The sequence below is a fragment of the Parasteatoda tepidariorum genome, chromosome 5 (assembly GCF_043381705.1).
Source record: "Parasteatoda tepidariorum isolate YZ-2023 chromosome 5, CAS_Ptep_4.0, whole genome shotgun sequence".
NCBI classification, from domain to species: Eukaryota; Metazoa; Arthropoda; class Arachnida; order Araneae; family Theridiidae; genus Parasteatoda; species Parasteatoda tepidariorum.
This window is the reverse complement of record NC_092208.1, coordinates 45,535,988-45,563,087: the sequence shown is the minus strand read 5'-3', so window position 1 is coordinate 45,563,087 and position 27,100 is coordinate 45,535,988. Positions and strand designations below refer to the sequence as shown.

At 27.0% G+C, this 27,100-nt stretch overlaps 2 protein-coding genes across 2 annotated transcripts; one reads left to right on the top strand and one right to left on the bottom strand.

Moving 5' to 3' along the window:
- Positions 1 to 745: 745 nt before the first annotated feature.
- Positions 746 to 3,038, bottom strand: LOC107450246 (zinc finger protein 234-like). The gene has a single exon (XM_016066006.3). The coding sequence runs from the start codon at positions 2,497 to 2,499 to the stop codon at positions 1,045 to 1,047; it is 1,455 nt and encodes a 484-aa protein (XP_015921492.3). The 5' UTR covers positions 2,500 to 3,038; the 3' UTR covers positions 746 to 1,044.
- Positions 3,039 to 3,175: 137 nt separating this feature from the next.
- On the top strand, positions 3,176 to 26,483 carry LOC107450245 (protein PRRC1; the record flags this gene model as incomplete). Its single annotated transcript, XM_043044564.2, is given in 7 exon segments — positions 3,176 to 3,330; positions 7,866 to 7,969; positions 12,527 to 12,749; positions 14,114 to 14,315; positions 18,496 to 18,550; positions 19,283 to 19,553; positions 25,637 to 26,483. Coding segments are annotated over 7 exon segments (1,311 nt in total), but the record flags the coding sequence as incomplete, so codon positions are not given.
- Between the last annotated feature and the right edge of the window lie 617 nt (positions 26,484 to 27,100).

Here is a 27,100-nt window from a genome sequence, read left to right as displayed (position 1 = left end):
ATTCACGATCCGCCCTTGTATATATATATTACTGATATTAGCACTTTCCTTTGATCACTTGTCATTATGTGTACTACAGTACCGGGATGAGTTTACCATAACTCTCCAGATATTTGATCCATTAACAAGAGACTCTTTAACAAAGTAGTAAAAATGTTTAAACAACCATTGACTTGATATATTTGATAAACTGATTAAATCAAAATTGCAACTTAAACCAAAATTACAGTTTTTTTTCTCCAACTAATATATAATATAAAAAACAATGATACATATTATTTAATAAGTTATAAGGATATTTTTTTATATACAATTCTCTGAATTCCTTCAAGTTTGTTCTAACTTTAATATTCTTTCTATTATCTATGTTTTTTAAGTTTCGCAGGTGTCATTGGTCACCAAAACTTGGCAACCATTTTCCTAAAGGTAAAGAAATTTTTCTACTATCAACATTATTGCAAATCAATATTATTGCATGTTAATTTAAAGTACAGTTTCTCATTGATTTTAAATTTAATGGTTTAAGGCAATTGATTCGGTTATACATGTACAAAAAGAGACAAATCACTCTTTAAAAAACCATCTTAGACTGATGTTTAAGACAATTACGCAACTGACTTAAAAACCTTTTTCATCAAGAAATGCAATTAGGTAAATTAATTCCTTTTAAATAGTATAATTATTTTTACATAGATTAATTCATATTCAGACAACACATTTTCTTTACATTTCGAATTTTTAAAACTTTTTGATTTACTCTTGATATTCTACGTGTAAGAGTAGTAAACAAAATTAACTAACTGAATGAATGTTTTAACTTGTTTGTTAAAAAATTCCTTCCAACAACTTTGCAAAAGATAAACATTGTAAGATTTTGAATATAAAATGGTAAAATAGTATTATAAAAACTAACCAACAATTAATCAATAAACCAGTAAGATACAACTTAATATTATTTAATATAAGCTCTTGCATAAAATTCAATTACTTTAATCAACAAAATATAACAGATCATCAATGCATATTTTTTAAAATTGAAACATTTTATTTAGAATGTTTTCGCTTCATGTGCCTTTTTAAAGCGGAATTTCTGCAGAAATTAATGCCACATTGTTCACAGGAGTAAGGCTTTTCACCAGTATGTGAATAATAGTGCTCCTTAAGTTCACCAGATTGTGTAAATCGTCTATTGCATATCTCACACTCAAATGGCTTATCGCCAGTATGTATTCGAATATGAGTGGTTAAATTACTTTTACGTTTAAACCCTTTATTACAAACCTTACAGTAAAAGGATTTTTCTTCCGAATGCACAAGCAAATGTTCTTGCAATCCCCAACTTCTGGAAAAGCTCTTGTCACATAACGTGCATGTGTAAGGTTTCTTTCCAGTGTGCATAAATGAATGACGTTGCAACAACTCCTTTGAGTGGAAATTTTTATTGCACAATTCACAAACGTAAGGTTTCACATTAGAATGAGTGTAGGAGTGTTCTTTAAGACCACTTCTTTGTCCGAATCTTCGATTACAGACAGGGCAAATGAAAGGTTTTTCTCCAGTATGAGTACGATAATGATCTTTTAAGACACTACTTCTCTTAAACCCTTTATTACACATTTCACAGAAGTAAAGCAAATCTTCAGTGTGTAACAATGTATGTCTTCTTAAGTAAATCTGTAGTCTGAAACTTTTAGAGCACAATTCACATTTGTATGGTTTAGCTGAGTCATGAATACTTACATGTCTCCTAAGGTTAGATTGGTGTTTAAATCCTGAATCACAAATCTTGCAAATATAAGGTCTCACTTCAGCATGTACACGACAATGCCTAACAAACTCACTTTTGCGAACAAACGTTTTATGACAAATTTCACATGAAAATCTTTGCTGCAGCTTATTTTCTATATTTGTTTTACTTTCAATAATTACTTTTTTATCAGTGTGTGATTTGGCATGCAATTTTAGATGATGTTTTAAGCGAAAGTTCTTATTGCAAATTTTGCAACAGAACGGATACTTTTCTGCGTGAATTGCGATGTGACATCTTAGATTGCTTTTGTCCTTAAATTCTTTATTACACACTTCACAGCTGTAAATACTCTTATTATCCTCATTGTGTAATAAATAATGCCTGGTAAATGTATTTTTCTTTTCAAAATTTTTATGGCATATATCACAGTTAAATAATTTTTTCATTGAATCAATAGTTATTTCAGATTTATCACACTTTGCTAAGTTAGAATGATCATTAGTCATTGATATACAATCATATACTTTATTTTCCATACCACAAATGGTTTTTACATGATTTACAGGAGTTTTTAAAATAGATGTAACTTCAGAGTTATAAAAAATATCATCTTTCTCAAGTTTGACCCTATCAAAAGATGAACCAAAACTATTTTGTTCACAAAAAGGAGAAAAAGACGGAGCAATGATCAATTGTTTATTAGAATCGGTATGGATGGAATCTGAACTGGAACCGATAATAGCGGCCATAATTAAATTATCTGAATGATATATTTAGGAAAAGATGTATGTGATAATCGAATAGTGTAGTTTAAATTTCAAAAATAAACTAGAAAAATATTTCTGTCTCAAAGTTTAAGTGTTAAAAAACAAAATATTTGCGGTATAAATAAGAGAATAAGAAGAATCGCAGCACCGTGTATTAAACAGAAAGATAATTATAGCCATTTTTATAAAAATATTTGGCAGTACAACAAATTTTTATGGGATAAAAATATTACAGGATGATTAAAAAACATTCTTAAAGTGAAAAAAAATTAATAGTAATAATGAAACTAAATAAAAAGTTAAAAAACAGAACTATTTCTGAGTAGGAAATAATTGTTTGTTTATATTTACACCAACAGGGTCACTACAAAAACCCTGTTGCCAAACATTAACAACTAAAAAGTCGATGGAAAAATAGGATTTAGAAGGTCTCGAATCTTTGATATGAGAATTATTGACTAGTCAGTTAAGTAACATACCATTCAAGGCTAGGATTTATTTTGTGTTCATTTTATTTTTAGAACTCTCCATTCTTAAGAAATTGAATAAACTTTTCCAACGTTTTCCATGGTAATATACGTTTATTAGAACAAATTTACGATCAAAACAGAACAAACTTTTGCGACTGAATATTCAATTGTATCATTTTGTACTCTCACTAACAAACGTGGCTCTTCATTGTATTCCTAAACGTAAATATTTGTGTTCTTATGTCGTTTGGAATTTAATATTTTTACTAGGTGAAAAACTAAATATTTTTATTGCCTTAAATAATCAGTCTCACAATTCTGTATCTCTTAGTCTTCTGAATCTGTAATTATATGGTTGTTTTTAATAATAAAAAGAAACAATCTAGTTATTCGCTTATAAGAATTTAGTTTCGTTATTAGAATATGCTAATCTGAAAGTTATACTAAAATAATTTCCTTTGCATCTTTAAGTTATATATTTTTTATTTCAAAAAATGCATTGTTATTTATTTCATTGGATAGTACTTGAAAATAAATTATATGATTGTTAATTATTAATGACATAAGAAAAAACTCATTGATTTAAAACAGCGAACATAATTTGTAATGCATGCGTAAATTTAAAACATAAATGGGTAAAACTGCCATATTAATGTGTGTACTACATTTTATTACATGACAGTAGTAGTCATCAAAACTTTTTTGATAGTCATACTTTCGTAGAGAATTGTGACTGAATACTGTGCTAACATTTTCTTGTAATCATAAATGTTCCATGAGCACACCTTTAAGTGGAAATTTATGTTTAGAGGATATTTCAGTATCGTGATCTGTTGCTCCAACTACAATCGTCAAGGTGCCTAATAAATTTTGAACTTGCAAATTTTTATAAAAGAAGCATGTAGATGTTTGCCTGGGAGTGGCTAGGAGTCGTACCTTTCGAGTTGATTCCTTTCTGTGATGATTTTTTTTTTAGTTTCTCATGGGCCACTGCTCGGAAGTTGCAAAGGCTTGGCGATTGTTATGCAACGGATCAAGATACGGAATTCTCCCCCCTATTTCTAAGAAACTTATTCTGGTGCACTTTATGCCAAGGCGGCTCCTTTATAATTGCCCAATAAGCATGTTTTTTCTGCAATTTTACAAAGTAAAAGCATATTTTCCACTCTACATCTGAAAAGACTTAACATCAGGTGCTTATTAAAAAAGAAGGCATCCAGAAAACTGCTACTATGATGTTATGTTATCTTGACAGGGGAGTTTCTAATCGCTCATTTAAATTATCACTTTTTGCTACAATTTTGTGCCCATTTCATTGTAAATCCAAATTATTTTTCTAGTGTTTTTTCGGCAGTCTGCTCCATGCATTTTAACGAGATATTTTAAATCCGATATTTCAGTGCAATATAATTGCAACATGAGAAATTTGAAAAATGGAAGGAATCATGAAATTTTTAGCTGCTCATTGTTTGTAATCTAGTTTTAATTTTTTTGTAATATAGGTGATTTTTTTAGAAAAAAAAGAAAGCATTGTAATTAAAATTCATAAAACTTTTAGTAATTCAAGAAATAGAAAGAATATCTGAAGTATAATACTAAATAAATATTAAATCTTATTTTGTACTATAATGCTTTTATTTTAATTTTGGGTTTTTGTTTAAACCCTATGAATTTTCTTCAAAATATTTCATTTTAACATTCTGTAAGCATAACAGTTTTGTTTTCTTTTTTTGTTAGGATTTATTTTAAAAGGAACTTTTGTATTACGTTAGATGTTAGAAAAAAAGAACATTTATCACCCTAATATTTATATGTGTATTTTTTACATACAGTACAGAACCCGTTATCCGGAAAACCAAAAAACCGGAACGATATTCGATAAATTTTCCCGCCATTTTTTTAAAAAAAAATTATTTTTTTTTACTCATAAGATTTTAGGATTTTTCATTCATTTTTTGAAAGAGGTTTACCATACCATCATTTTGGAAATAATCATTAGTGTACTACTTCATCGTTTTTTCTTCTTTTTAAGATTATTTCTAAATATTTTTTTTTAGTTGGGTTTAACAGTAAAAAAACGGCTTTTTGTAGCGATTCAGAAAACCGGAAAAATCAGTTATCCGGAATAGCGATGGTCCTGGTCATTCCGGATAATCAGTTCCTACTGTATATATAAATTTTTGATAAAAAGGAAGAAAAAAATTTTTAAAAAGTATCAGTTTTTTCATTTTGAAATTAATTTTACTAATTAAGAGTATTTATTTTTCTGTAAATAAATTAAAATTAATTGATGAAAAAATATTTAATGCTTAGAACACTAATGTTTACATAAAAATTATCATATTTACCGTCAATATGTCTTAATACGCGTGTGGCCTTTCGTTACTCTACTTGCTGTGCAGGGTTGGCAAGTTTTTGACACATGACAATTTTTACCGGTTTATACCATGGTTTTTACTGTCATGTCAAAAACCCATAGTTTTGGTAAAACTGTATTTTTATTTGAGTTTAACTGCTTATAATTTAAATTAATCCATTTTTGGGCAATAAAATTAGAAAAAAAATTAGAATTATAAGATATTTAAGAACAGATTCTTGCATTTTCCTAACATGATTATATCAAAACATACTATTTGAAGTAAAATATTAGGATACTAAACAAAATTTCAAACATTTCCAAGCATCATTTTGTTTGGCATATTACATTACTGAAGAATGTCAAGTCATTCTTGACNGCATAACAGTTTTGTTTTCTTTTTTTGTTAGGATTTATTTTAAAAGGAACTTTCGTATTATGTTAGATGTTAGAAAAAAAGAGCATTTATCACCCTAATATTTATATGTATATTTTTTATATACAGTACAGAACCCGTTATCCGGAAAACCAAAAAACCGGAACGAAATTCGATAAATTTTCCTGCCATTTTTAAAAAAAAAAATATTTTCCTCATAAGATTTCAGGATTTTTCATTCTTTTTTTGCAAGATGTTTACCTTACCATCATTTTGGAAATAATCATTGGTGTACTACTTCATCGTTTTTTCTTCTTTCTAAGATTATTTCCAAATATTTTTTTTTTAGTTGGGTGTAACAAAAAAAAAACGGCTTTTTGTAGCGATTCAGAAAACAGGAAAAATCAGTTATCCGGAATAGTGATGGTCCCGGTCGTTCCGGATAATCGGTTCCTACTGTATATATAAATTTTTGATAAAAAGGAAAACAAAATTTTTTAAAAAGTATCAGTTTTTTCATTTTTGAATTTATTTTACTACTAATTAAGAGTATTTATTTTTCTGTAAATAAATTAAAATTAATTGATGAAAAAATATTTAATGCTTAGAACACTAATGTTTACATAAAAATTATCATATTTACTGTCAATATGTCTTAATACGCGTGTGGCCTTTCGTTACTCTACCTGCTGTGTAAATGGCTTTTCACTCAAAAAGGTTGTGCGCCCCTGATCTTATCATGAAAAACTTATAGTATTTCATCTAAAAGTTATTATATAGACAAAGTGTGGGAATGAAGCACTTTCTGATTTATAATGCTATTGAAAGTAAAAACATAACGCAAATTTCTTATATAGCATTAGTTCTACAACTGCAAAAGAGATCAAAGATTTTAAAATAGCAAATAATGCTTGCAAAATCATAATATTTTTTACCAGAAATATGTTAAGTTGGGATAAACTTATAGTAGTGATAATAAAGTATTTTTTTCGAAAAACAAGGAATATTTTTAAAATATGAATTTATAGTGCTTCAAATGTAAGTTTGGAAATACTTGACTGTTCTAATTATAACAAATGAATAAAGAAAACTTCAATGTTTAGGTTTCAAATTCCTCTTTTGTTTACATTTTGATTATCATTTTATTCTCATCATATTCTATCATATCATATACAGTAGAGCGCCGATTATCCGAACTGCTTGGGACCGAACGTGGTTCGGATAATGATAAGTTCGGATAATTGGAAAATTGTTTAAAATCTAGTTTAAATGATTATCATTTATGCACTAACTTCCCTTCTCACTTTTTCCAGGCGTAGGACTGGCAGTACTATCTAAAATATCTCTGGCGTGTTTAAAAGTATTTTTTTTAAAATATTTTTTATTTATTTTTTTCAACTTTTTTTTTCATTTTGAATTTTTTTATCATATTTCAGCATTTTATAAATTTTTTTGTCAGTTACTGATTTTACCACATTTTTCTTTATTTTCCATTGCAAAAGAAATCCAGCAAAGATTTTTGTTTCAAAGAAGATGCTCTTTTTAAAGCAGTCATATCCCTTATTCTTTTTAAATAAATCAACTGAACTGGATCAACATCATTTTGATGTTCTAGACTGTCAAAATGAAGTTCTTGGAAGATAATTTTCTGTTGAAGAGGGCTAAAGGAGTAGGGTAGGTTTAACTGTATAACAATACATGTATGTATGGCTACTATAAGAAAACTGCTAAAAAAAGGTTGTAAATTAAATATGGTCATCAAATGTAGTGGATAAAATTGTCAATAAGTTAAAAAGCTTTCTGAAATAAAAAAAATAAAAAATGAAATCGGGCATAGTTCGGATAATAAGGGTTCGGATAATCGGCGCTCTACTGTATATATAATTTTGAGGTTAACTGAACGAAAATGTTTTGATTTTCTTTGTCATGGATGAAATCACCCATGGACATGTGTAACAGATGCCTTGTCTTAAATTATTAGTGATAAGATCAGATCCATTTTAAGATAAAATTAAAGTAAACATTGAGCCAAAATGTCTGTTCTTTTTTTTTTTTTTTCCTCTTCATTTTTAAATTTCATATTTCTGTTATCATTAAGTTGCATGATTTTTCTATTAAAGAAACTAATATTAGTTTGCTATTGTAGCATTATGATGGAAGAATTAGGAGATGACACTAATGGAGATTCTACATTTGAATTCTTGGGAGGCAAAAATGATGAAAATCTTTTGAAAGAAGCTCAAGTTCCAGGTATGATCACAATTGCATTCTTTCCATTTATTTTCCATTTTATTCAATTCATATATGCTTGTATAACTAATATTATTTTATGTAAAATGATATCATTTTCATATAAAAAGATACAAGTTGTGATAATATTTAATGTTTTATTATATTAAATATTTTGAAAAGTGAATTTATAACATAGTATTAAAATATACTGATATAGAAATTAATATTTGTGATGTTTTTACCATCCCTATATTGCTTTTTCACATTATTTTTGTTTAGACCACATGAATCTTTTTTTAGAAAGATTGTTCTTTTTAGAATAAAAGGATAAAAAGTTCAAATTTTTCTATGATTACTAAATAGAATCATAATAATTAATTAGAAAAAGTTCTGTGTTGTAGGGGTGCACAACCTGCAGCCTACCGATAGTTGATGTGTGGCCTGCAAAAGCATCCAAATACGAAGTTTTTTTTTTTTTTTTTTAAATCTCAAAAAATTGCACATTTCAGTCATCACTTTATGAGCTTTATTTGCGTGAATTTAATCGTAAATCAGAATTATTTTTTTTTAAAGGTAGTTATTGCTACGCTTTTCCACATGATTTTGAAGATCTCATATTTTTACTACAATATTTTTACGATTTGCTCGTTTCGAATTGATATTTAAATAATCACTATTCGACGAGCTTTGTTTTTGCCAATTTTATCATAACTCAAGTTATTTTTCATTAATTTGTTAGCAGTTTTTGTGATGCATTCCCTTGTGGTTTTAAAAAGACTGATTTATTTATGACACGTGAATTTTAAATCAAGCGTTTAAATGTTGACTTATTTATGTACTTTATTCAAGCTAATTTCATCGTAAATGTAAGATTTTTCTTTTTTAAATTATTGCGATACTTTTCCATGTGATTTTGACAATTCTGTTATTTTAACTATAATCTTATTTACAAAACGCTAATTTTTTATTAATCCTTTTTTAATAATCGCTTTTTTGTACTATTTATTTGTGCATATTTTGTCATAAATGTAAGTTATTTTTACATCCCTTTTTTGGCAGTTAACGCCATGCATTTCTACATGGTATTTAGAATACCAATATTTTAATACAATGTTTTTGCAACCTGAAAAATTTAAAAACTAGAGGGAAAAAAATGCGCATTTTTCAACTGCTCACTGTACGTAATTAATTTTTTAAATTTTTAGTAGCTCAGGTCATTCTTTTTAAAGAAAAAAAACGAAAAAGAAAACGTTTCCTATATAAAATTTATAAAACCTCTAATTACTCAAGAAATGTAAATAGTATTGGAAATATATTATCAAATAAATTTTGAATCTTATTTAGTAATATAATAATTTAGTTTTAATTTTTGGTTTTTTTTCAAACCCCATAAAAAAAATTTTTTTAATTAAAATATTTATGTATTTTTTTTGCACTTTCATTCTATGAGGATTACAGTTTTTTTTTTTTTTTAATATAATTTATATTTTTACCCAAATATAAATATATATATATGAATGTATGTGTATATATATGTGTGTTTAGATACATGTATATATACGCACATACACCTTATAAACCTACTTGTATAACGTCTCATACAAGTCTTTCAATATTAATTCATAGATAAAAAATATATTCTTTTAATAATTTTAAGACATAGAAATCGTTCTTTTCCAAAGATCCCTAAAAATCATTTAATCTTCAAATCGTCTTAGAACACTAATGTTTGTATAAAAAATATCATACTTGCCACAAACATGACTGAATGTGCCTGTGGCCCTTTGTTAGTGAACCTGCTGTGCAAGTGGGCCTTCACTTTAAAAGGTTGTGCAGCCGTATATATGGAATAATCTTTTGATAAATGAGTTTTATGATTATGTGTGGTTAACTCAGGTGTATGATTATGTGTCGTAACTTAATATAGTAGTCACAACTTAAACATCATCTGTACTAATTATTTTGCATATTTAGGGTTAGATTATTATCTTTAAATTTGAGTTTTATTACACAAAAATATGATCATTTGATCAAAACTTACTCAGGGAGTTCACTATTTTATTTTATACATAGAACATACTTGTTTAAATTTTGCATTTATTAATACTGTGACTTTTTGATATAAATGTCACTTTTTTCTCATTGGGGAGAAAAATTCCTTTTATTTTCTGCCAGTTGATCGAGTTCTCATCCCTACTTTTATACAATTGTTGACCAAACGAAAAACTTTGCACTTAATATTCATTTTTTTATTTGATATTATTGGAGAGCTCATATCCTCTAAAGAAATCTTTTAATAGAATCAAAGAAATCTTTATATAGTGTATTTTTTATTTTAAATTATTGAAATGAAAATGTTATCATATTTATTATTATAGTATGAAAGTTTATAAGTATCACACACATATACATATAAAGATCATCGTGCTCATTAATTCAAATAGATAATATTCAAATCGATAATAACTAAGCAGTTACTAAATATATTTAATATTAAAAGCAAAAAACATAAATAAATCACAAAGCAATAGACAGGGATGAGATTTTTCCGCTTTTTAGCGGATTTCCGCTTTTTTCACTTTTATCTCTTGAATTTCAGCTTTTTTATCAAAAATTCAGATTTTCTAAAAAATTTCACTTTTTTTATAAGTATTCCGCTTTTTCAGAAAATTCACTGATTTTCAAAGAGAAACAGAAAATTCAAACTACATAGCTACCAATCCTTTCTGATTTTTACTTATTTTAGCTATTTTCTCCCCTTTTACTCGCAGCAGATAAGATTTTCTGAATTTTTTACCCGCCCTCCAGATAGATCCGATTTTCGTAGTTCAAACGACGCTGCTTCTGACAAGCCTTTTAGAGATCCCAAGCCTGGAATCTGCTAATATCTCGATTCTTATTTACACGATTTTAATATCAAACATAGCTTTTCATATTTGCTTGTTGCGATTCTTATTCACGTGATTTGAATATTGTACGTTGCGATTCTTATTTACGAGATTTAAAAATCCGATATTGTGATTCGTATTTACGCTTTTTTAAAAGCCTATATAGCGATTCGGATTCACGCAAGTTTAAAATTAATGTCTTGATTTGTTCATGCGGTTTATAATATGAAACATTGATTTCCGTATTTTACTTGATTTTAAAATAAGCCATTGGGATTCACATTCACGCATTCTAAAAATTATGCATCATATTTCTTATTTAAGCAATCAAAATATTACGCATCATGATTCGCATTTACGTGATCTAAAAATTATGAATCGTGATTTGTATTTACGTGTTTTAAAAATTCTATATCCCAGTTTGTATTTTCTCATTTTCAAAATCGTATATCTAGTTTCATATTCATGTGATTTCAAAATCCATAATTGTTATTCATATTCACGCTATTTTAAGATCAACTATCGCGATTCTTGTAATAAGTTAATTTTTTTTAAAATTAGTTACTACAAAGGTGACTGTTTTTCTAACGACGATTATTAGTTCTATATGTAAGTGTTACAACATCAGAGAAACTGGAGGGGAATATATTTATTCTGTGCTTGCAAAGAAGAAAAAATAGGATTCGTCACAAGATGTTTGAAGATGGACTAACGACTAAATATAGCAAACATAAAAGATATAGCAAACAAAAGCAATCACTTAAAAAGGGATTTAATTAAAAAAAAATTTTTGGGGAAAAAGAGTTAATTAACTCATCATCAAAATTTTATTTATAATTGCTGTTATTTATGCTATAAAATGCAAAATTCTTATCAAATAAAAAGCAATTATCTAAACAGTTGCTGATCGTCATGTAATTTTTCAAACTAAAATAGCAATTTTTGTATGTTAAGGCGTTACTATATATTTCTACCTCACTGTTATTGATATGTTTCAGAGGGCTCTAGTTAGATTAGACTATAATATGAACATAATGATTCGGTCCATTATTAAAGTTTTTTTTCTCCAATATATTTTAAAAAGTAATATTACTGATTTATTTGCTATAAATCACATAACAGTATTTATTAAAAGAAATGAAATATTAATGTATATTCTCAGCAGTTTTAATTTACTAAACCAGGTAGTTTTTCAAGTAATGATTGTCTCTCTTATGTGAACTGAGGAAAAATATATTTTCCAGTTTTATTTTTTCAATAGGTAATTTTTATTTTCACTAAATGTTAAGTATCAATGTAATCATTTATATAATAATAGATTAGTACACAACTGTATGTCAACAGATTATTTATTACCTTAAACTGTCTGGAATTTATTATTAAAGGGTTGCGCTTGCGTAAAATTTACTATCATGGAAATTCAGCTTTTTTGCCTTTTGGCTAATCTCATCCCTGAATAGAATTCTATTTTTAATCTAGTATTTATAAGTTTCTTAGGTGAAAAAAAAATGCCTACTTCCTTCATCTTTAAAAGGTCTTTTTCTTGCCATCTCAAACAATAAATCACAAATGAAAACACTATATCAGCTTTGATAAAATGGTATTTACTTGGAGTATGTTTATCTCCTCTGGTAAATTTATTAAATACGTTACTTTAAAATGTATTAAAAGCTTCTTATTTTTTAAGAGGTCAACAAAGAAATTACTGTTGCTACTCCTCTGACACCAGTTTCTGTACCTTCACCACCTCCAAGTACACCATACCAATCATCTGCTTCAGCTCCAGACCAGTCTAAGATACATTTTTATAATCCAACCAGCTCCCCTGAATATTTCTCAACTATACCTACTAACTCTTTGGCTCAGTCATCTGTACCATTAGCAGGCCCATTTGTAGAAACTCAAAATTGGTAATACTTTTATTGTTTATTTTTGCTCATAATCACTTAAATCTTTTTATTATCAGTATGATATTTGTTTACGTAAATTTATTTAATAATACGTATGAAAACTATTTACTGCCCCAATTTTAACTTTTAATACGAGTTAAAGAATTATGTATCTAAAAAGAAGAAGGCTAATACAGTAGGGAACCGATTATCCGGAACGATCGGGACCATCGCTATTCCGGATAACTGATCTTTCCGGTTTTCTGATTGGCTACAAAAAGCCGTTTTTTTATTGTTAAATCCAACAGGAAAAAAAATTTTTTTTGGAAATAATCTTAAAAAGAAGAAAAAACGATGGAGTAATACACTAATGATTATTTCCAAAATGATGGTAAGGTAAACATCTTTCAAAAAAGAAGGAAAAATCCTAAAATCTTATGAGGAAAAAAAAATTTTTTTTTTTAAATGGCGGGAAAATTTATCGAATTTCGTTCCGGTTTTTTGGTTTCCCGGTNGGCGTTTAAAATATCCGTTGATTCAAATAAAATAACAAAAGTGCAAAATTTAACCCAATGCAAATTAACACACGTTTTCCTTATCAGTCTTGCACTTCAAAAAAAGAAGTTCATTTTTTCCTGCACCTTTAGTTCATCAGGTAGCTGCAGTAAATTATTAATTAAGAACTCAACTTTAAAATTGCACCAAGAGGATTTAAAAAGTGTTTCTTTTTTTTTTCTTTTTGAATTATCCAAAAATGTAAAGATTTAGTAAAAGAAATAGAAAAGTTTATGTTGATAATCAAAGTATTAAAATAAAGCAGTAAAGGAAAACCAAATTAATTATAAAACATCATTCCTTTAATGCAAATACCAGATTTTTAATATTGCAAATTGATCAAAATGTTTAGTATGACTAAACTGTATCGAACTAAAATTAAAATCATAGTTTGAGTAATCGTTATTTGAAATTACTTAAACTGACTTGAAAATTCAGAAACTTTTTTAACATTGAGTAATGTGACTCTAAAGTTATAGAATTTTTATAACTTGAAAAAAAATGGACACTTTGCTGTAATTGAAGTTTAAGTAGCATAATATGATATGTTACCTGCTCATCAGCTGGTGATGAATAGACTTTTTATGATTAGGTATACCTTTTTTAGTTTATTGTTTGCTCATTTTAAAAGTAGTCTGATGTATGTTTACTGTTCCAAAAAATTTTCCTTGTTTTTTTCCCCTCATTTTTTTTAAAAGCATTTTCTTGATTTTTTCTTTGATGTATTACAAAGTATGCACTTTTAAATGTGACATTTTTAATCCCATGCTGAATTGTATGTGGTTATTATTTCATTTCCATTTACCAAATATGTATTTTTTCTGTCACAGGAACCAATATGCTGCAGCTGCAATTCCCCAACCCCCAATAAGTGTCTTAAATCCTAACTTATCACAATGTTCTATAGTATTACCAGGAGCAGAACAGGTTCCAAACACATTTGTTCCTGAAAGTCCTGGTGAAGCTAGTGCTGGCATGTGGGGTTGGATTAAAGGAAATCAACTACTAAATAGAGTTGCAGAAAAAGCTAAAGTAATCTTTTATTATCCTTTATTATTTTTAAAATTTTTATAAATCTTTCTTTTAAAAAAAAACTTTGAATTCAAAAGTATGTTTCCGCACTTATAGGAATTTCACACACTTATTGGAATCACAACTACTACAGATTTTCTGTAGTTTCTACTAATTTTATCTGTAGCTATGGAACTTTTAGAAAACTTATGATTATTATTCTTTTTGTATGATTTTTTTTTTTTTTTTTNCATTTAAAATTAGATTTCTTTTTTTTTTTTTTTTTTGTTTTATGATTTTTTTTTTGGTGAATCTTTATATTTTGTCACATCATTTTAAAATAATTTTTTATTACTTTAATGGTGCATGTTAGGGAGAAAATAAATTGATAATGATTTTATTAACTGTTAAAAAAAATTTAATTTGTTTCCCTCACTATTATTTAATCATTGTATATGCATTTACGAAATATACCAAACTTTTTTTGTTCTTTGATTAACTAGAATATATCATATAAAATAACAATATATTTTGTTATTGTGTTTCATTGTTCATCTGTAAACTGTCTGTAGTTTTAGTTAAAACATAAAAGAAAATATAGAACAATCTAAACAGATTTGCCTTATTGCTTAATTTCATAAAAACTATTCTACATTTTTGTGAAAAAACCAATAATTTCATCAAAAATATAATTTTACTGTAATAGTTGGAAAATGAAGAAAATATTCAACGAAAATTAGATTTTTAAATTTTAAATAAAAAAACTTAAACTTATCAGTATATTCAATGGGTTACAAATTATTTTATAACAGTTGTGAAAAGTTAGTTAATAAATTACTACCCATTACTCTTCAAAAATATAAGATATTTTAGAAATAGGTTATTCTAAGTACATCAAGTTTTTTTTATAAAGAACTACTTATTAAATTGAAATTGGACTTCTTATTAAATTGAAATTAAAGGATTCCAATTTTTATGACTATTCATTTTTATTATTTTAGTGTAAATGCCAATAATTGATGTTAAAATTGGTTTATATTTGCATCTGAAAACATTTTATAACAATACTCACCAAGAAGTATTCTAATAAAAAAAAGTTTTAGGGATGAACATTGTCTTCGGCTTTTTTTTGACTGTATTTTAATTTTATTTAATATGTAATGAAAAATATATATTTTAAGTATATTTAATAGCAAGAAGGTACTATTCCAATAGTACTTAGAGATAATGATTGTTTTTCAATTATCATTTCTGTCATAATCAATTAATTCTAGGATTCATGTAAAAGATATTTTATGTTTTAATGGATTCGTTTGGCTTCATTTTGTTTTTTTATTTTTATTTTAATAAGCTTTCTTTAAGGTTCTATGTTTCTAACTAAACTATTCCAATAAGTACTTAAAGATAGTTATTATTTTCCCTATATCATTTAACTGTTTTAATCAATTAATTTTAAGATTCATATAAAACATGTTTCTTATGGACTTGTTTGGTTTAAGTTTTTTAGTTAAAAATTGATTTGTAAAGCTAATTGTATCAGCTCCAAAACTTCGAATATTTAATGTAAATTATATTGTCAATGCTAGAATCATAATAAGTTATAAATAATTGCTTTGAGATACAATAATTGTTTCTCAAAGCTGATTGTTTTTAATGTCCTCTTATTTTTTTTAAATACATTTTTCTTTACAATTTATACACATTATTAATTTGATGTAGTTATTTTTTTTCCATAGTTTGAAAGGTTAGATTAAATTTCATATGCAAACTTAAGCAATAAATTATAAATGTATGTATTCTTTTTTTTTATGTTATTCCGATTTTTAAACAAAAATCTTAAAACGTACTCCGTACAAGTATTGCTTTTCAATTATATACTGCTATTTTACATAAATATATTTTATTAATTTTGTATTATTTTTATATTTAATATTATTTGCACAGTTCTTGTTTATTATATTTAAATAAACTAATTTCTTCTTCATTATTTAATCTGAAGCAATATTTGTGCCATTAATCTTTATGCAAATATAGTGAAGCTTGTATTACCATTTGAATTTAAAGAATATCAATTTAAATTATTCATCTTTAAAGTATATTTCAATATTACTGTGGAAAGAATTACAAAAAAAAATATTTTCATAGGATGGTTGTGGTAAAATAGGTTAGCAATAACGAAAGAGTACCAATGCATGTTGGCATCAATTCTCTCTGTGGAAGTGGTAGGATATGTTGTTATAAATGCAGTTTAGTTTGTTATGTTACACTTTATAACATTACAACTTAATAATCTTAACATGATATTAATTACATAATTGTAATTTTGATTAAAATTTACATATATTCTGATAAATTCAACTTTTTGTCAGTTAAATGTCCATATTTATCTAAATGTGTTTTGTTATACTTTTTTATCTTAGTTGAAGTAAATATAAAAACTCAATATTTTAACTAAAAAATTTTTGTTCTTTACTCATTATAAATCTCTGACACACCTATATTTAAACCACTGTCACTTGAATAAGTTGGATCTGATCAGGACCGCCTCGAAAGGAGGGGTTATTAGTTCAGGGAGCCTTGGGCACTCGTTTTGTGATATCACATATCACGATTCGTCTACATTTCTTCTTTTTATCTTTAGATTTTAGTAGTTTGAGTATTGTTGTACAGAGATTGCTTCATCATTGAATTATTATTGTGAAGGAGTTCAGAGAAATTCAGGAATTAACTTTTTATCTATCTGCATATTTATAATTCAAAATCTGGATCTTAAGCAGAGTAATAAAAATTAAATCTTAGTACGTTTAAATATTTCGAGGATAAAAAAATCAGATTTTTAAGCAAAACAAGTAACTTAATTTCTTTTTAAATATAAACATCAGTTAACCTCATAACTTGACTTGAAACAAATTATCAGTTTTTTTTTTTTTTTAATTTTTCTTCTTCCTAAATTACTTAAGAAGTTTTAAGCTATTTTCTAACTGCAGTATTAGATTATACAAATTATAGTTTAGTATTAAATGTACTAGAATTTAATTCTAATTAGACATAATATAAATTTTATACATTTTCTTCAGTTTCATTTGCATATTTAAATACCAAATATATAACCTCATAAAACTTAGTGCTAATGAAATTTTCATCCATAAAAAAAATTTTAAAGATCTGAATGTATAAAGAACTGGCAAGTTTATTTGATAAATGTTAATTTTAAAAACTTTCTTTTTTTGATTAATTAATTATGGTAAATATTTCTTCTACCCTTTATCTTTAATCTGAAAAAATAAAATTGTGATTTAGCTGAAATGTTGCATATCAGTAATTTAATTTCAAATTGTAGATTTAGTGCATACAAGTTAAACAACCTACTACACTTTTATGATTCAACTAAATCTTTATCGAATATATTGTTATTCACTAATGAAGTTATGAACCATTACAATACTTTCAGATAGGAAACTAGTCATGGAAATAATTTATCTTAGTTCTTTGCAATTTAATGTGAATTAATTTTTATAACTGATTGAAATTGTAAAAATATTTTGTGTTGTGCATTTAACAAAACAAAACTATAGCTTATCAATATTTTTATAAGATACAACCTCACCAAAAGCTTGAAAATTATTGGTGCAAATATTAAAATGCGCGCACATGCACACATGATGTGTGTTAGTTGTTACGCTTTAAGTTTAACAACCAAAATATAATTTGTTTTTCATTACCACTTATAAAATAAAATACATTTTAAGTGAATTTCAGATGAAATTGCTTAGCATTTTTTAGGAAAATTTCTAAATTCTGAAACTAGAACTCTTATCCTCATTATCCAAGATAATACAAATTAACAAAGCCACCATTGTTTTATTATGCAATATTTCTTTTTTACAAATCAATATTAGAAATTCATTTTTTAAAAAAAAAAACATATGAATGGAAATTATTTAAAATAAGAATGTACATTCTTTATCTCCCAGGTCATGAAGTAAAGTGACTTTTGACTATTTTATATATAATTATGATCAGAGCTGCAGATCATCAGTACCGAGGCCCCTTCTTCAACTATCAACTCCTCCTTTCGAGGCAGCCCTATTCTAATCCAATTTTAAAATATTTTACTAATGTTTAGTAAATACTTTTTCAAATGTAGTCAAATATTATTTTTTTAATTGTATGATGTTTATGGTTTAATGTATCTTTCTAGAGTTCTGTGGATTCAGTTATCACTACTCTTGATCCTGGAATGAAAGAAATTATAAGTATGTCCTCTTTTTTTCTCATTCAGGAAACAAAATTCTCTAAATTTTTTTAATATATATATCAGTGTTTTCATCATAGAAAAAAATGAGTGAGAATTTCTCACCCTTTCTCAAAAACAGGGTGAGATTTCAAAAAGTTAAGTGAGATTTCTAAAAACTAAAAAAAACACAAAAACTCTTGAAAAAAAAAATCATTTCTTTAATTCTAATAAATTTTTAACGTCTTCTATTTTTTAAAGCATTGAATATTTTTGGTGCATCATTATAAAAGATTTCGACTTTACTAGGAATTTGTCCATCTTACATTAGTACATAAAAAATGTGAGCGTCTTACATGAAGAAACCTTACCTACCGTAAACACGTGGTTGCAGAGAAATATGTTCTGAAAGGGGTTCCGTGGTTGTGTTCTGTTGTTCGAAAAGGTTCTGAACAATACTGGTAAATAGGGAAGCTAGATAACTTGGGGCAGATATTGAAGATAATGAAAGATCCAGGAAGGGAAGTGAAACGGATTTTATTCTAAATGGCGTAATTCGAAGCTTTTTCCAAAAGGCCAGAAATTCGCGAATTTCGAAATTGATTTATAGAATGCGCAAATTTCTCGTGGTAATCATTTCTTAATGCGAAAAAAGAAAAAAGTATGCGAGATTCTCGCGCTGTAGTGAAAACACTGATATATATAATCTGTGATCTTAAATCTAATTTCTTTAAACAATACTTTTGTTCCTTAGATTCTGGTGGTGACATAAATGTAATTGTTGCATCTGGTAATGAAGTTAAAATATCTGCTGTGAGGGAAGCATTCCAGAAAGTGTTTGGAAAAGCTACTGTGCAAGGTATTGCTGTACAATCCAGTAGTATTGCACCTCAACCAGTAGGATTTTCAGCTGGACTGAAAGCTGCTGAAGAAAGAATTAATAACATAAGACAACAAGGTTATTCAGATGGTAATAATGTTCTATTAGCGATTGAAAATTTCATTGTGGAGTTTACACCAGAAAAGTGAGTTACATTATTGTTATTTGGTTACACGATCAAACCCAGCGGTTTCAGGATTTACTGAACTTTTTAGTGGTCCCGTCCATACCCCCGTTTAGATAATGTTATTACAAAAGCTTATAGTGAACATCTGAGAAATCGGTAATTCGGTTATAGGGCATTCAAAGTTTATTTCACCTAATTTTTTTATCAGTCCTCCAACTTTGAACTTGCTGGTGTTGGTACTGCAAATTATAGCATCCCTCTACATTGTGTCGTATTTCACTCCTTTATGCTAATCGCCTTACCTTGAACAAGTTGTTAAATAGCACATTAAACGCATAGACTAATAAACTCTAAAGTTACAAAATAAATCTCTAAGTATATCTTGAAAAATTTAAAAAACTGAAAGTATCTCTTCTAGTGAATATCTGAAGTAATATCAGCAGTAACTATGCAGAATATGTTTTTTTTTTTTGTACAAGAAGTATGAATAAGAAAATTGATGAATTCTACTTAAAATCAAATTGTGTTCAATCAGAAATCATAATTTCTTTCATAAAATGTAAAATTAAAACCAATTTTTAACTAAGTAAGTAATAGTATTTTTCTCTTTAATTTTTGCTTTATTGTCTATTTAATTATTTAATATTTTTTAAATAAATCGCAATCTCTCTTTTCAATAATTCAACTATTATATGCTTAAAAATATTTTTCAAGAAATTTGGATTGAATGAATCACACACATTGTTTATAGTGGGCATATTACTGGGCCCGCTGAGGGTTCACTACAGCTGCGTTTGACTGTAATTTATTTTAATCCTTTAACTACCAAACACTGTTTCTCTTTTGGAGAACATGAGAAAATTGTTTTTTTATGCAAGAAAGCAAACAGGTTGTAAATATAACTAATGAGTTAGCTTTGTGAGGATTAATTTATTTATAATAGAGGGGAATATCATATGTAAAACAACTTAGCCAATATATGACATTTTGGAGTGAGCAAAATAAAAATTTATACATAGGCATGATAATCTATGTGCTTGAATGAAGTAATAAACAATTGCATAGCTCTCACTGTTACAGTGAAAAATATTGAAATTTCTAAATGACAACACCCACATTTTTGATCTAAGTGTTGTGCTTACCTTGAAAACTTAAAATGGAGTTCGAACAATATATTTCACTCAAAAAATTACAACAATAGGCCTTTTTTTAAGTAGCGCCATTTTTTGTGACCTCTGACAAGTATAGAGTTTGATTGAAAATTGAGAACTTAATGTTTTCTTTTTAAATAAGGAGCTAAGTGTTATGTATTAAGTAATACAGTCAGTCGTTGATAATAATTAAGTTGCAATATAACCAGTGATCTGATAATTATTATATTACTGCATTATTTAATATAAACCATTATCATTAATAATAAATATGACATAAGTGATATAATTCTCATTGGAAATAATTTTATAATATTGAAGAAGTTATAAATGTGTACTATTTATACACTGATTTTATAGCTTGTAGCATTTCTATAATATTTTATTTCTTCATTAATTTTTTTTGTAAAACAAAGGTTATTAATGAAACCAATTTTAAAAAAAGTATGATTCACTACAAAATAAAGAAAATTGTGATTGCCGCAAAGCGATCACAGGTTACCCATTGGAAAAAGATTGTTGTCTAATTATTTTTTTTTGGAAAGGAAACTTTTACTAATAATCCTGACATCTTTAACTGTTTATCCTGAACTGCTCGGTACACAATTTTGCAGACATATTTAAATGCAGCTCGGACACATTGTGTGTAAATTCTTTTGATGACTGAATAGACATTGAACAGCCAATGGAGATCAATATTAACATTTTCTGATTGGTACAATGGTGTTTGATGGAGAGTGTAAGCTGCATCATACACCTGTTTCGTATTCACGTTCATTCATGAAATATGATTTGAAAGCTAGGCTTTTTTTCAATTTTATATGAATAGTGAATGAATCATTTATATTGCCTGGAAGACAGTCTACGGTCTTGTGCAAATTAATGGGTAAGTTGACAATGGATCCTTTTATCCCTAACTGGTGATCAACACCCAGTTCTTGTATTTGCATGAAAGGGGTTTCGAGAGTCACCATTCGCTCTTAGGTAGGATTCAATTCTCTCAACCACTTTGGTACTTTTGTGAGGGATGGGCATCATGCTTGCGTTTGCGAACGGAGTCCTTTCATTTTTTCGTTTACGTGTAACGCTTAAGGTATTCCCATCTACGTTTTTTTGGCTTTTTTTGCCTCAGTAAGTTTAGGCCTTGGCATAATTTTTTTCTTACTTGAACACTAACTTTTGGGACTGTGTCAATCAGTTTGGACCCTCTTTATTTGTGATTCTTAAGTAAAACAATAAAGGCAAAAATATCATTTAAATGATGAAATTCTCTTTTATTCACAACTCAAGAAGTATTTATGGGATTTCTCTGGTCTCATATCTCAAAAATAAACTCACCAACTTAATGCATAACAAAATTAAAAGTGAAAAAAAGAATTATAAAAAAATTATCAAACAGCAGCGATCGCAGTAGCAACGACACTGTTTACTATTACTCTTGATTATTGTAGTTGAAAAGTGAGGATGCCATGAAATCCAAGCCAAGGCCCATTTTGCCAGTGGGTAAAAGTATTTGCTTTTTTACCAATTGATTTGTTAAAAATAAAATAAAAGTAATTTTTAAAAAAAAAAAAAAAACTAAAAAATTTTATTAAAAGTGTAAATAATTAATTTAATTGTTAGAGGAAAAAGAATAAGTGAAAAGTTGCATAATGCTTTGTTTTTTCTTTGTTTAAATATTTTAAAAAGTGTTGCATTATCTTCATTATCAACATCTTAAATTTTTTTCTGGCTGTGTAAAGAATGGTAGTTGTGGGATAGTTCTTTCACATTGTAATATGTATTTATTTTGAAGCAATGTATGTCACATAATTTGCTTACAACTATCATTAAATATTTATTACTTACTTATAGTTAAATAATTTAAAACTTCTTTAAATTTTTATGAATTTAAGATATGAAAAATAAAGTTAATGTGCAAATTTGTCTTTCTTGATTAAAAGAAAATAAATACTTAATTAACTCTAAACTATATATACCATCTTAATACACTCCCATGTCTTAATTCCATCTAGAACTCCTTAAAGATCATTACCTATGGTGAGTTATAAATAAAAATAAAGTAGTTTGAACATTTATGNATTTTTTTCTTACTTGAACACTAACTTTTGGGACTGTGTCAATCAGTTTGGACCCTCTTTATTTGTGATTTTTAAGTAAAACAATAAAGGCAAAAATATCATTTAAATGATGAAATTCTCTTTTATTCACAACTCAAGAAGCATTTATGGGATTTCTCTAGTCTCATATCTCAAAAATAAACTCACCAACTTAATGCATAACAAAATTAAAAGTGAAAAAAAGAATTATTAAAAAATTATCAAGCAACAGCGATCGCAATAGCAACGACACTGTTTACTATTACTCTTGATTATTGTAGTTGAAAAGTGAGGACGCCATGAAATCCAAGCCAAGGCCCATTTTGCCAGTGGGTAAAAGTATTTGCTTTTTTACCAATTGATTTGTTAAAAATAAAATAAGAGTAATTTTTTTTAAAAAAAGAAACTAGAAAATTGTATTAAAAGTGTAAATAAATAATTTAATTGTTAGAGGCAAAAAAATAAGTGAAAAGTTGCATAATGCTTTGTTTTTTCTTTGATTAAATATTTTAAAAAGTGTTACATTATCTTCATTATCAACATCTTAAATTTTTTTCTGGCTGTGTAAAGAATGGTAGTTGTGGGATAGTTCTTTCACATTGCAATATGTATTTATTTTGAAGCAATGTATGTCACATAATTTGCTTACGACTATCATTAAATATTTAAACTATATATACAGTAGGGAACCGATTATCCGGAACGATCGGGACCATCGCTATTCCGGATAACTGATTTTTCCAGTTTTCTGAATCGCTACAAAAAGACGTTTTTTTTATTGTTAAACCCAACTAAAAAAAAAACATTTGGTAATAATCTTAAAAAGAAGAAAAAACGTTGAAGTAATACACTAATGATTATTTCCAAAATGATTGTAAGGTCTAACAACATCTAACAAAAAAGCAAACATCTAAGCATCTAACATAAACATCTTTCAAAAAAGAAAGAAAAATCCTAAAATTTTATGAGGAAAAAAACAATTTTTTTTTAATGGCCGAAAAATGTATCGAATTTCGTTCCGGTTTTTTGGTTTTCTGGTTTTCTGAATTCCGGATAACGGGTTCCGTACTGTACCATCTTAATACACGCCCATGTCTTAATTCCATCTAGAACTCCTTAAAGATCATTACCTATGGTGAGTTATAAATAAAGATAATGTAGTTTGGACATTTATGTCACCTCATGATGCTTAGCTTAAGGTAGATTTAATGTGGCACAAAAATTTTTATGAACTTAATGCAACAATTTTCACACAAAAATTAATAAGGATATTACTCTAAAATTCATATGTTTTTTTTTTGTTTGTAAATTAAAATGATTCATAATCTGAAACAGAATTCAAAATTAAATTTCTTTGCAGGGAAATTTTTTTTTAATTTTATTCCTCACACCAATGTTATTCCTCAAACAAATCAGATGTCAGTGTGATAGATTTTGAGATATTGTCAAAAAACTTCTTTAACCCTAAACTGCTGAAAATGTTTTGGACTGTTTCGATACTAATTCAAATGTTTATAAAATTGGTGAGATAATATATTCTGCAACTGTGTAGTCAACACTACAAACTTTTTAAATATGTATTTATTATGTAATTTTCATGATATATTTTTTCAGTAAAAGCTATTTATTTACAGCTATTTGTAAGGTGTTCTTACATTGTTTGAACTCAATTTTCCAAACATTTTCTCAAAGCTTTGCAAAATTGTTTATTTCAGTTGAAAATGTTTAGCTTTAAGTTAGTAAAGAATATTTATTTAAAAGTGCTCTTCATTAACACTAAATAAAATTTGAATTATATTATATAACAAAGGAAACTTAGGCAGCAAACTCTGTGTTAGTGGAAAAGAAAAGAACCATTGTAGGGATTTATCTTATAATAAATGGTATGCAATGGGTATTTATTTCTTGTTTTATTTTTGAGAACTATATATATATATATATATATATATATAAAAATATTGTTTACATTTTAAGCGAAAAAATGTAAACAGCACAACATGGTAAAAATAAAAATGTGTCATGATGAAGGTTTGACTTCAAATAGTAAATTAAACAAATAAAAATTAATGGGTAAAACTATTGATTTTAGCAAAGTATGTATTGAATAAAAAAAATAATAAGTATAGTATTTTTAAGGATAAAAGTTAAAGGAAATGTGTAGCTTTAACTGATTACACTTAAAACATAGTAATTATTTATTTGCACAAGTGATAAAGAACTCAATTTCCAGATAGATTATAATAATTTTCCAATTAACCTACAAAACATCAAATAATTCAGTTTAGCCTGGTCTGAGAGTTATACATGTCTAGATTAAGTTTAAATAAAAATGTATTAAAAATTTTGAAAAAAACTTCTTTTTACTATCATTTATTAAATCGATGATCTTGAAGATAAAATGTAATAACCTACTTATAGAAATTTCTCTTCCCTTACCATAATTAATTGTATCAACAAGAACTTTCAATGTGTTCGAGTAATTCAAGTCTCTATCAGGTTATGTAATACAATATTGGTTCATTTTCCTAAAAAGTCTAGCATTTTTCATGTATGTGTGAGAACATAATGTATTAACCCCCGTAAACGAACAAAAAATTGGCTTATAATATTTTACCATTGCAATCTTTAATGATAACTAGGCTATGGTAATACAATACTGGATCATTTTCCTAAAAAGCCTTACACCTTTGCAGTATCTGTGGCAGGAAAATATATTTACCTGTAAACAGCAAAAATCTTTAATGATAAAGTAATTTAATGAAATTAATCATAGCGTAAAAAAAGCATAATTGTAACCGAATTCAGTGTATATTTTCCATGTAGAAATAATTGATTTAATTTACTTTCTTAGTTGGTTTGATATGGGCTGCCTGCTTTTACAAGATTCTAATTCTGGCATATCATTGCAAGTTTATACTGAAGCAATACCAATATCTAGTCTTTATGTTAATCAAGCAAAGGATCAAACACCTGCAGACTATCCCCTTGGTTGGTCAGGACATGCAATCACTGTTGGACAAATTATTGGTTCAGCTTTAGGAGTGCATCACTCTGAATGGCATGAAGCATTGACAGGTGTTTCTCGAAGAGAAATTCTTCTCCTAGCTGCAAAAAGTATAGCTGGCCTTTATAGAAAGCAACTCAGGAGATAACAAAATTTACAAAAAAAATTTCAATTAATTCTGGTGTTTTAAATGTATTAAAACATATGTATGTTTACTTGTACCAATTTTTTTTTCTTTGGTTTTATGATTAGGTTTTATTTTATGGTTCAAAGACAATATGTCTCATATTTTTAGATTTGTAGTTTGTATAATATGAAAGCTATTCAGCTGCTTTTTTTTTTTATTTATTCAAATGCGTATTTTCGCACACAAAATTGTTTTATTGCAATACAAGTGTAGTTATAAAGTATTTTTACTTGTTTTAAATTCTTGTTGTTGAATTTTATGCAGTATGATTGTATAATTAATATCTTACGAGGTATTGGAAAAATGTTGCATCTGTTTGGAAGACACTTGTTTCAAAACTTATTCTGCAGTTTTGTACTAAATATAATTTCTGATAGATTTTCGCTATACAGATACTATTTGTATCTTTATTTTCTCGCTCTCTTTTTCCTAGTTTTGCTTTTTTTTTCTTTGTTTTTTATATGTAAATAAAATTTTAAGAAAATAAAATGTTTTAAAATTTAATAAGTTCTGTTTTTTCTTTTGTGCATTAATAGGTGCTGAAGAAAACCATCAATGATAATTGTTAATAATTTTAGTAAAAGGTGTTAAGAGAATAATAGTCCAATATTAATGATTGATAAAATACGTATTGTAATTGGGATTGGTAATTGGAAAAAGAAAACTCCAGAAGCAGAATTTATGGAGTGAGTCTACAGTACTATTTTTCCTTATTCCAAATTTTCTTGCGCTTTCAGCATAAGCTAACAAATATTATTATTGTATAAATTCAGCTTAATCTAACATAAATGTAGTAAAATTTGAAATGTGAACTCTTAAAAAAATTATAGATAGAGACTAACTTGAATTTTACGCTATGTTACAAAACAAACTAAAAAACAGGACCAATCCCTATAAAGTTAAGCTTGTAATCAAGTAGCAGGGGAAAAGAAATTCTTCACTTTTTGTCTTTTGCCATATTCCTTTAATTCAGCTTTTTAATTTTAATTAGGTAAAATTTAGATTGTTTTAAAAAGGAATCTCAGCAATTTCCCCCATTTATTTGCTTTTTTAAAATGAAAAAGAAAATTCAGATGCTATAATACTCTGCAATGCCAGCTGCTGTAGAGATTGGTTTCTGCTGC